Genomic DNA, 12,227 nt, shown 5'->3' with positions numbered 1-12,227 from the left:
TTCTAATATTGAGGAACAGAATACTTCTATGGAAATAAATGGGAACTTTCCCTATTTTATCTTCCTTAATGGAGGCCGTGCATACCTTGCCACCCACATACCTATTCTATACCTGACTTGGTAAAATAATTTTTAATACTGTTTAATAGCAGAATATAGTTTGACAACTTACTTTAAAATATTTTACTTTTCCAGAACTTTGAGAAACTACTAACAATAAAATCCATATTAATTTGCATAGAATTATTTTCCTTCTTTTTCCCTTCCTTCCACCCTCTTTGGACATTGACCATATTCTTACCATGAGAGTGAAACTGGGAAATAGAGTGATTCACTCACTAGTGAGTAAGGCAACCCAGTCTCTGTCCTTAAGGAACGTGTAGTTAAGTTCAGAAGACTGACACTGAATAATGATGAAATAAATAAATGTAATTGTATATCGTACTAAGTGCTGTGAGGAGACGTTTCAAGATGCTATGAGGGTACCTCAAGGGGATCTGATCCAGACTGTGGAGGCAGGGAAATGTGTCTGTGTCTGTGACGTTTAATTAAGTTAAGTCTGGAAAGAAGAGCATCTGAGGGATCCTAAGGCTAGCTTATGGTCAATATGTTATCTCAGCTGAATCTCACAAAAATCCTATAGGGTAAGACAGGTATGATCTCTGCTTGACTAATTGTGGAAATTGAAGCACTGAGATTTTTGTGTGACATGTTCAGGGGCATAGAATTAATTAATTAGTTGTGAAAGCTTGAACATACCTCTGTTCAAAAAATCTGTTTGCACTGCGCAACTTTGTAATAATTTTAGAAGTGGTTTTATATTTGGAAAGATGCATTATGGAGGTTATACCTGAGTGGGACCACAACCATTAAAAATTCCCATGTGAAATGAAGTTTCAGTTCTTTGATTTTATCAGTCTTCCATATAGAATCTGAACCTTAAGACTTTTAATTCCTAAATGGAGAATCATTTCTACTAATTTATTTTGCTACAAATACTTTTTGGAAATAGGTGAGGTATAGCATGTACCTTTCTGCTTCTCAGGAAGATAGCTTCTAGCAATGTCCTGGAACATTTTGACCCTCGAAGATTTTCTGGATAAAACATAACCCATATTTTTAACCTTGAAAATCTCAGAAATAATTTCTCAAGCCACTTTCATAGAACCACAGATTTTCAGATCTCTAAAGAATCTCAGAGTTCATCTGATTTAGCTACACTGTTTTACAGATGAGAAAACAGTCTGTATGATTTGCTCAGTTTCCAAAATTATGTACCATAGAATTTTATTCCTTGGAGGTACCTCATAGTGTATTTTCCTTTTGGAAATTCATAAATATACCAGAATATTGACAGCTCTGAGATATTTCACTTTATTTTGCATAATGTTTCCCTAATCTCTTTTTTTTTGTAAAGTATATATATATATATATATATATATATATTTTTTTTTTTTTTTTTTTTTTTTTTTTTCTTTTTGCGGTATGCGGGCCTCTCACTGTCGTGGCCTCTCCCGTTGCGGAGCACAGGCTCCGGACGCGCAGGCCCAGCGGCCATGGCTCACGGGCCCAGCCGCTCCGCGGCATATGGGATCCTCCCAGACCGGGGCACGAACCCGTATCCCCTGCATCCGCAGGCGGACTCTCAACCACTGCGCCACCAGGGAGGCCCAAGTATATATTTTTAATCTCAAAAGATATAAAATACCTTAGGAATAACTGACAAAATTGGCATATCTGTCTTAAAGGGAAATTTGGCATTTCTAATGAGATTGTAGATGCCCTACTGTTCAGGAATTCTACTAGTGGTTATATACAATAGAGGCATGCTCTCACTGTTCACAGAAGACCCTTTTGCTTTTTTTTTTTTTTCAGTACGTGGGCTTCTCACTGCTGTGGCCTCTCCCATTGCGGAGCACAGGCTCTGGACGCGCAGGCTCAGCGGCCATGGCTCATGGGCCTAGCCGCTCCGCGGCATGTGGGATCCTCCCGGACTGGGGCACGAACCCGTGTCCCCTGCATCGGCAGGCGGACTCTTAACCACTGCGCCACCACGGAAGCCCTGCTTTTTGTTTTTTTTTTTGACAATTTGCTAAACATTGTCATAGGCACTGAGTATTCAGCAAGTAAGCATAAGCATAGGAATATTTATTATGGCATTTTTCATAGTAGCCAAACATTGGAAAGAATGTAAGTGTCTATCAACAGGAGAATGAATAAATTGGCTATATTCATACAATGGAAATGCTATGTAGCAGTTAAAATAAATGAATAAGATGCATTTATCAACATGAAAAATAAATCTAAAAAATTGTTACATGAAAAAGCAAATTGAATATAGATATGTACGATATGATAATATTTATGTAATGCAAAACAGTAATATGTATTACCTGTGGATACATACATCATAAAACTACAAAAACATGTATCGAAATAACACCAAATTCAAGGTAGAAATCTCTGTGGAGAGGTCCCTAATCTCTTAAGATCGTATGATCAAAGAATACTTTTATTAAGTAACATCCATAATTATTCCATAGAATACTCTTTACAAGATGGTGTTATAGAGAATTTTTATTTTTATATTATATTGTGGATTAGTAAAATATTCCAAAATGTTTTGTTAGACTTACTTCAGAGTAATTTGAATTAATCTATAATGTATGTCCCATAATATCACACATAATTTGAAATGAATATCCTAATGATTTCTACTTTGTACAATGTTGGACAGATGAATTTATACTTAGACACTTTTGTGGCTTTCAGGTTAAAAGAGTCTTCTAATTATGGTGTATTGTTTTAATGTTTTGTGATAGTATTTATTTTAAAAGTAGAATTATTTTATTGTCAGTATGAGAATGGAAATCAAATTATGTGACAGATCATTGGTAGCTGCTCTTATTGTAGAATCTAATGGAAATCTAGTTAAAGTGATTAAAATGTCCATTATCTCACTTTCCTTTTCTCTTAGCTGCTATGCCTTTTTTGCCTTCTTCCATGACAAGCCTAAAATTATCTCAAAACAGATTTACATGTGTTCCGGAAGCAATTTTAAATCTTCCACAGTAAGTTTATTATTTTAATTTTAAAAACCACACGAGGTGGAACAGAACCTTCAGAAACATAGTTTTAACTTAGACATATAAATGTAATTGATTTCTAAACCTACTAAACTTAATGTTTTTAAATCTATGAATGTTTGACTTTTAATATTAGACAAAAGATGTGAATTGTTATTTGGACTTTTTAACTTTTATATTAATTTAATGTGCTGTTGTGTAGAAACAATTTAAGAGTAATTAATTGTTGCATTATTATAATCAAATGAGATTGTACTGGCTATCACTTTAACTTTTAAAATTTCACTTGCTTTGGGGATTATGTTGCTAAAACACTATTAACTTTGAAATTATACTTAAGTTATGTTTGAGTGACATTTTTGGTGAAGAATTGGATAATTTATGTCGTTGCAAGTATTTGGGGATATTTTTGGTTAATTTCATTAAAAATAAAAGCTTCCTGTTAACTACAAATCCAGGCATTAATTAGATTTCAAATGTGTTGTAATCTTAAATAACTATTCTACTAGTGTTATTTATTTTAAATAAAATCCATCAAGGTACATGTACAAATACATACATATACAGGCAAATAATAGTTATAATTTAGCCATGGAAGGTGTGAGACAGATGAATAATAGTTAATTTAAGTCTAGGTTTAGAATGTGTCAGACACTGTATTTTACTCCTGAACAATGGATCATCTTTTTAATCTTCCTAATAATCCTATGGAATACTTACTGTTATCATCTCCACTTTATAATGAGAACACTATTTGATAAGAGAGAGAAAGTAACTTGCCCGAAGTCATAGTTCTTAAACACTGGTGGTTTGATTTCAGACTCTTAATTCTGACCACAGGCATCTATAGAATACAGGTGGTCAGTTCTATATTTTAAACATAATCTTGAAAATGTGTTTGGAAGCCACCTATTTATAAAAGCTCATTAGAGGGCTTCCCTGGTGGCGCAGTGGTTGAGAGTCCGCCTGCCGATACAGGGGACATGGGTTCGTGCCCTGGTCCGGGAAGATCCCACATGCCGCAGAGCGGCTGGGCCCGTGAGCCATGGACACTGAGCCTGTGCGTCTGGAGCCTGTGCTCTGCAACGGGAGAGGCCACAGCAGTGAGAGGCCTGCGTACTGCAAAAAAAAAAAAAAAAAAAAAGCTCATTAGAAGATGCATGTCATAAGAAAGCTTTCTTCCCCCAGTCCCTAATTACACTATACCTTTAGACACCATCTTCAGGTATACATTTTAGTGTTTTATATGTATTTTTTAAATTTATTCTTTTCACAGATGCGTGTGTGGTTGGCCAGTTTCAGTCTCCAAGCTTAGTCTTAAAACTAAGAGACACTGCCTTTGAACAACCTGACGATTCTCAACTTTGTCTCAGTTGCATTGTTTGTTAGACATACATGTCTTATCTTTAATATAGTAAAATTAATTTTCTTGTTTTCAACATTTTTATAAGGTAACTAGGGCAAAATCTAGATCATTTAAAAATTAGCGCAATAATGTTGCTCTGCAGATCTGAATCTTGGTCTAGCAGGCAGTACAAATATTTGAGCTTAAAATTAATTCATAATACTTCAAATATGCTGGATGAAAGGGATCAGTATACAGTAGTAAAAGTCCAGGCAACCTTTTACATAGTCATATATACCACAATTGTTGACTATCTTTATTCTTCCTACACATGTACATTTACACATGACATGTGTTTTTCTATTTCCTGAAAACTTTGGGTAGCTATTACTGCCTGAAAGCAACAAATTTACATTGAGGGCCTACTGTATACAAGACATCATGCTCAATGTTATGATATTTTTCACACTGAGGCAAGCTGCTAAAAATGATAGTAAACTTAAGGACCCAACCGCTGAATAATCCCTCCAGGTATGAGTGAAATTGAACAGAGAAATGGAGGCTACATATTTGTAAATCTTGTATAGAAGGCAGGAATTTTAATGACTGTTTTTGCCTTTGTTAATTATGATTTCTCATGCATCATAAGTGTTTGTAAAACACTTGGTCTTTCATTATGGTTGACATTTTTATGTTTCTGAAGTATGGAAATTAGGCCTCAATTTTGTTTTTATTGGTCCTTTTTAAAATGTTCCTATTGAGACATGCCTTTTTTTTCTAGCCCGTGTATACATTTATGTACACAAAAAACCACACATATGTACTCATATATAAATAATGTTAGTTTTAAAGTTATACCTTATTCTCACTCTGGTGAAAATTACTTGTGATGTTATTTCATGTATTTTGGAAACACTCATTTGATTTTTATCTTGACATTGTATTGTTTCAGCCTGCGATCCTTAGATATGAGCAACAATGATATTCAATATCTACCAGGTCCTGTGCACTGGAGATCTTTGAACTTAAGGGAACTCTTGTTTAGTCATAATCAGATCAGTATCTTGGACTTGAGTGAAAAAGCATGTGCATGGTCTAGAGTAGAGAAACTACATCTTTCTCATAATAAACTGAAAGAGGTAAGAGGTCATCTTTATTTATTTAGAATTATTACCAGTTTGAAAATATGCTTTTATAATTTGCATTATCACAAATGATCATTTCAGAATCTGTTATTTGATATTACTTACTTTTTGAATAAGATCAATCCTACCCTGAGGTAAATGGGTATATTGACAATGCTTAATTTCCTAAAATAACTTTTTGTGCTCTATTTTATTTTGAATATTTATATATATATTTAATTATGAATGTGTGTAATGCTTTAAGTGTGTCAATTTATCACAAAATCGCTAATCTGTTAACAGACTCTCAGACACGCTGCATTTCTCAAGTTGTCTCCAGGCCATATATAGCCTGTGTTTTTCAGCTGACATTCTTTTCCACATTCTTAAATTTCTGCATTCACCCAAATGGACAGGTCTCTGTTATAAATCTGAAATTGATTATCCATTCGTACCAGAAAACTATTTTTTTTTTTTGCCAGGTTCAAGTCTATTGCCTCTAAAAGCCAAAAAGAGTAAAGTGTCTGAAACCATGAGGTTCAGAATAACTCTGAATATTTTTGAATACCTGACTTTTTTTGCAGCAAATTAATGTTTGCTATTATAGAAGTAATGAATATTGCTTAAAAATTTGGAACAGAAAAAAATTCCAATATTTATGCCACTTAAGGTATAAACATTTAGTTGTATTTTAAGAACAGTAAGTTGTACATAAGTCTGTGATGATTAGATCCTTAGTTTTACTGAAGAACACAGTGTGAGGGAGAAGACTGAAGCCACAGATGATTGGTTTTGGATACATAAAAAGAACTTCTTTACTTTCAGTGTTGTGAAGTGATGAAATATGTTACTAAGGCAGAATGGGTTTTTAAAGATTATAAATAAATGACATAGATTGGGGTAAGTCCTTTATATATATGTTTTCAAACATTTATAATGAAAACTATGACAAGCCTTTGGAAAGTTTTAGAACTCTGTTGAGAGGCTGTGCAAGGTGATGATGGGATCTCTGAGCCTCTCTTGTTTCCTATTAGCATCTTGTGTTTTGGCAGCACACATTTCTTTCTTCCCACCAACAGGATTTGCCCTTTTTTATTTCATTAAGATTCCTCCTGAGATTGGCTGTCTTGAAAATCTGACATCTCTTGATGTTAGTTACAACTTGGAGCTGAGATCCTTTCCCAATGAAATGGGGAAATTAAGCAAAATATGGGATCTTCCTTTGGATGAACTGCATCTTAATTTTGATTTTAAACACATAGGATGTAAAGCCAAAGACATCATAAGGTTAGATAATTTTATTTTCATTTGTTTTTATTAAATTTGTTTCAGATATCCTTTCTTTGTGACTTTGATGGATATATAGTTAACAATTTAAGAAAAAAATGTATAGTACCATCCAACGTTGATTTGTCATTTGCCCTTTATTTAATAAATGGGTTTGTTTGGTGCCACTGCAGAGTTTTTCATTTCCTCCTAGCCAAGTTAAGGTTGAGAGAATGGCTTCTCCTTATCATGCTTTTCAGTAGAAAGGGACTCTAAAAGGAAATTATTACTATTTGGTCTCTTGTTACCAATTATACAATCTAAAGAAATAAAGCATAGTATTATAACTTCTCAAGCTGCATTTCGTATAGCAAATAGTTATCGTATGTCTATTATATCTTCAAGCATTATAGTTACTTTAAATGATATAAAATTACATCAATTTTGCCTAGGAAGCTGATAACCTACTCAACTTGATCATTTTTGAAACCACCAAAACTTCCACATATCACTGTTTCTGGTTTTATATTTTATGAACTTCAAATATCTTTAATAATGAACTTTATTCCACTCTTTGTTACTGTTTGAGCACATTAATTACTGTTTGAGCACATTAGTCTTATTGTTACTGTTTGAGCACATTACTCTTATTGTTACCTAGCTGTAAAATCATTTATTTTTATTTCCACAAAACTACTGCTATCTACATTTATCTTACAGGTTTCAGCTCAGTTATCACCACTCAATGTATCCTTGACTTGCTTATAATGTCCAGTAAGTCAAGGACCATGGCTACATTTACTTACTATTTCATTCTTGGCACCAAACACAGAGTCTGGCATACAATTGATAATTGTTGCATTACGAGTGAACGACAGTTACCTAAATCTCTTCCTTAAAGTTTCTTAATTTATATTTAGCTTTTTGTCTCTTTTTATGAACAAAGATTTGTTTTTTTGTTCTCCTGAGTGTGATTTAATTTGAAAAAAAAAAATCTTTTCACCAACTAATGCTAAATAAACGTGACTAGCCCTCACCCTACACAATTGTTTCCCATGACTTTCCTTCCTGAAACTGGAAAAGATGTTCATATAAAATTTTGTTCAATTCTTACTAAAAATTTAGTAGAACTGGTTTTTGATGTATTATGCTATATTATCAAGCTACTATATAACTAAATATTTTTAAACATATTTAACATTTTTAGAGAGAACATAGACCTGGAGTAGTTTAGAAATTGTAGTCCTCATTTGCTTTTTTAAAGAATGACAAAGAATGACTTCTTAATAAATAGACATTTGGACCATTGATTTTCTTGTTTATTGGTGATGAAAACAGAACATAAGCTGTATGTGAGAAAATGACTGATTTCAATAACAGCAGGTACAAGATCTGATCTGCCAGATCTTGTTTTCTAGAGCATCAAATAATTCAAGAAAATAATGATGCTTTTTGCTCAGATCATCAGGAATGTTGGACAGATTCCTATTAGTTACGAGAACTAATCAGTCAATATTCCCTAAGATTCACTTATGATTTAGTTTATTTTTCTAATTTTAAACTGTAGCAATATTTTAACATAGTTAAAATATATCTTTCTATATCCATTTTATTTTTGAGAACATATAAATGTACTATTAATTTAAAAGTGGTATTGCTAGACACCTGCAGCACTTCTAGTTAGTTTCAATTATTTTCGCATTAAGACTGTTAGGAACAGCAACATATTATCTGCTGATAGTATAATCATTTATATGTATCAATTTATAATTTAACCAATATGTTCTCCCTTTCCATTTACATTATGTATATGCATGTATGATATATATGAATATATACATTATGTATACCATACATGAGTATATGTGCACATACACATGTATAATGTACCAAATACGACCTCACTATCAAAGTTTAGTATAGCAGTATGCTTATATACTCTACCTTGATTGTTTATCCTATGTACTTTGTAAAATTTTATACTTTGGGCTTCCCTGGTGGCGCACTGGTTGAGAGTCTGCCTGCCGATGCAGGGGACACGGGTTCGTGCCCCGGTCTGGGAGGATCCCACGTGCCGCGGAGCGGCTGGGCCCGTGAGCCATGGCCGCTGAGCCTGCGCGTTTGGAGCCTGTGCTCCGCAACGGGAGAGGCCACAACAGTGAGAGGCCCGCGTATCGGGAAAAAAAAATATTTAGACTTTATAATTTTTAGGGTTTTATTTGTGTCATTTAAAGAAATTATGTGTGTGTGTTTGTGTATAAAATTCTAATGAGTATTACAAACATTTTGAAATTTTGATTATTTCTGGTGATAGAATGTCATTATATTTGATAATGCTGCCGATCATTATCAACTACACCAACATCACTAACAAAATAAATGCATTAATAGTGCATTGAAAGACACATGCATTATTAGTTACATGAGCTATGCACTCTTTTGCATACTGTACAGTTTGATATTTGAAAGAATTCAGTGCATAAGAATTCACCTATATCATAAGTACACTGCTAAGCAGTTTATTTTATTTTTGTTTTTCAAATACCAGGTTTCTTCAACAGCGGTTAAAAAAGGCTGTGCCCTATAACCGAATGAAACTTATGATTGTGGGAAATACTGGGAGTGGTAAAACCACCTTATTGCAGCAATTAATGAAAATCAAGAAATCAGATCTTAGGATGCAAGGTGCCACAGTTGGCATAGATGTGAAAGACTGGCCCATCCAAATAAGAGGCAAAGGGAAGAAAGACCTCATTCTAAATGTGTGGGATTTTGCAGGTATTTATTTTGCTAGAATTTTTTATTCACACATCTTTTTAAAACAGGGATTTAAAAACTGGATTTTCTGTTCCAATACTGCAAAGAGACCTGCTGGATCCTATGGAATTATTCCAAAGCCATTTATTTCTCCTAATTCTACCCTTGCCACCAGAATGGAGAAGCTGTGGAAGGAAATGTTAGGAACCAGTACATGCCAACTGAAGCTAAGTAGCTGACACCTGTGAAAAGTTGTCAGTCCCTAGTAAAAAGCCAGTGTAGTCATGTAACCATCATCTTTTTATAGTTTTTCTCTTTTTTGTGTGATAGTGGATAGTATCACTTAATTTTATTTTTGAAGAAGATGAAGAATTCTTGACTATTTTCTGGAAGGCTAAAAAATCCTCTAATCTTTATTTAGGTTGTGAGGAATTCTACAGCACTCACCCCCACTTTATGACCCAACGAGCCCTGTATCTTGCTGTCTATGACCTCAGCAAAGGGCAAGCTGAAGTTGATGCCATGAAGCCTTGGCTCTTCAATATAAAGGTGATCTGTTCTAATCATTTGAAAATAGAAAATAATTCTTGGGGTTTTTTTGGTATGTAAGGTAATTTATTTTGGGCAAACAGGTGCTTCAAATAGTCTCTTCAAATAATTTTTTCAAAGAAAGAAGCACTAAAATTTTCAGTTGGGAAATTTTAAAAGTAATTAAGTTGTGACACGAAAATAGTGTTTTCTATATTAGTGAGAGTTATAGAAACTGGAAACCCTTTTAAGCTATAAAAATTGAGATTTTATAAGTTAAACTATTTTTGATATTACTTCTGTTTTTTTTTTTGGCTGTGCCACGTAGCTGGCAGGATCTCAGTTCCTCGACCAGGGATTGAACCTGGGCCACGTCAGTGAAAGCCTGAATCCTAACCACTAGGCGACCAGGGAATTCCCTGATATTATTTCTTAAGGGTAATATGAACTTCCCTAATTTAAAATAAACCATAGTGAAAAAAAGCAATCTGTGCATCACCAACTCTGTCCTCAGAGGCAATTTAGTGTGAAGTCCTTTAGATCTTACAGTTTTAAATGGTCCCAGATTAATAGTATATTTGGAATTTTGCAATTTTTCCAATTTGTCCCTTGCTGTCATATTGTCAGCTATTACTTTATGTATATATGGTTTTAAATATATATGACTTTTTAGAATTGAGACCAAAGTAAGAGTGAATGGTCTTTGAATGGTGCTCCAGTGGGCATTTCTGTGAGGCAAGCCCTTAAAAAGATTTGTCAAGAAATTTTGGCTCCATGAAGCTTGTTTTGTCATTTTGGTAATTTTTTTAACTTCCTTTTTTTGACTTTATTATAGCTAGCCAAAGTGAGAAAATACTATAGTCGCAGTAATATTTGCTTTAGTGACTTTTTTCATTGTAGACTCCACACTGAATGACTTTAATATGAATTAAGGAGATTGAATTTACAGGTAAGGAAGAGAAAATATAAAACAAATTGTATTACTCTGATATAATTTGGGGGTTATTAAATACTATTTTATTTGGACGACCAAAGCACATGTAGAGAATAGCCCATTTTAAGGCACGGGAAAAGGAAAAGAAAAATATACTATTACTGTTACATAGGCCACCCGAAAGAAAAGTGGTAATAATTGGATAAGAAGGGGCATAAAATTGACTTTTAAAAATTTCTTAAGGGTAAGTTTTTCTTAGGTTTAAGGAAGGAAAGGCAGTTGTTATTTTCTTCTTAGAAATCTTGATTTCTCATTTCCACTCAAGTGAATTTCATAGAAAGTGAATGTCAGTGGAAATGTAAGCAGTCTTGATTTTAAAACAAACACAAAAGTATTTTGTATCTTTCCCCCGTAGGCTCGTGCTTCTTCTTCCCCTGTAATTCTTGTTGGCACACATTTGGATGTTTCTGATGAGAAGCAGCGCAAAGCCTGTATCAGTAAAATCACCAAGGAACTCTTGAACAAACGAGGGTTTCCTGCAATACGGGATTACCACTTTGTAAATGCCACTGAGGAATCCGATGCTTTGGCAAAACTTCGGAAAACCATCATAAATGAGAGCCTCAATTTCAAGGTAACATGGTTCTTTGCCGACTTCAGGTAGTAGATAAATATAATTTATTAATTCTCATGTTGTGCAACTGCTAAGAAATGTCAGAAGTCTTGAGAAGAGAACAGCTATCTTAAAATTGTGGGTCTTTTTCCGGGCTGTTAACATTATTAAAGTACTTTCAATTTTAAAATTATTTATGCTATACTTTATTTCAAACTCATAGAAGTGGGAATAAAAATAATTTGAGGATACTGAGAGAAACTAAGAGGATATCTGAGAGGCTGAGAGAATATTCCTGAGAGAATCTGGGGACATGTTTCTGATGCCCTTTCTCTCCCAACTTCCTGTAGTGGTGATTCAATCAAAAGGATAAAGACTAATGTTGGGGTCTTGGGGTTATCTTTCTTATATTTTCCATCTGCTCCTTTCTTTTGGAGTTCTTATTTTATGCTCCCCTTGATTTTCTTTGTTGTTCCTTCACGTCTCTTGTCACTATGATCTCCCTTCCAAATATTTTTTTCTCAATATTGGGAGAAGTTTCTTTCATCTGATAATCAGTGTCACTAATTTGGTT

The 12,227-nt window shown here is 33.9% G+C and overlaps 1 protein-coding gene across 7 annotated transcripts in view; it reads left to right on the top strand.

Annotated features, from left to right (window-relative positions):
• The window catches only part of LRRK2 (leucine rich repeat kinase 2), a 142,494-nt gene that overhangs the window by 75,974 nt on the left and 54,293 nt on the right, over window positions 1-12,227 (top strand). For all 7 annotated transcript variants that reach the window (XM_081249269.1, XM_081249267.1, XM_081249265.1 and 4 more), the window contains 6 exons: window positions 2,978-3,071; window positions 5,384-5,570; window positions 6,661-6,842; window positions 9,370-9,599; window positions 10,000-10,127; window positions 11,456-11,674. In XM_081249269.1, the coding sequence (XP_081105395.1) occupies window positions 2,978-3,071; window positions 5,384-5,570; window positions 6,661-6,842; window positions 9,370-9,599; window positions 10,000-10,127; window positions 11,456-11,674 (1,040 nt within the window). The remainder of the gene's footprint in view (window positions 1-2,977; window positions 3,072-5,383; window positions 5,571-6,660; window positions 6,843-9,369; window positions 9,600-9,999; window positions 10,128-11,455; window positions 11,675-12,227) is intronic.

The sequence above is a fragment of the Mesoplodon bidens genome (assembly GCF_964165515.1).
Source record: "Mesoplodon bidens genome assembly, chromosome: 11".
NCBI classification, from domain to species: domain Eukaryota; kingdom Metazoa; phylum Chordata; class Mammalia; order Artiodactyla; family Ziphiidae; genus Mesoplodon; species Mesoplodon bidens.
Note: the sequence above shows the minus strand (reverse complement) of the source record. Positions and strands in the feature narration are given on the sequence as shown.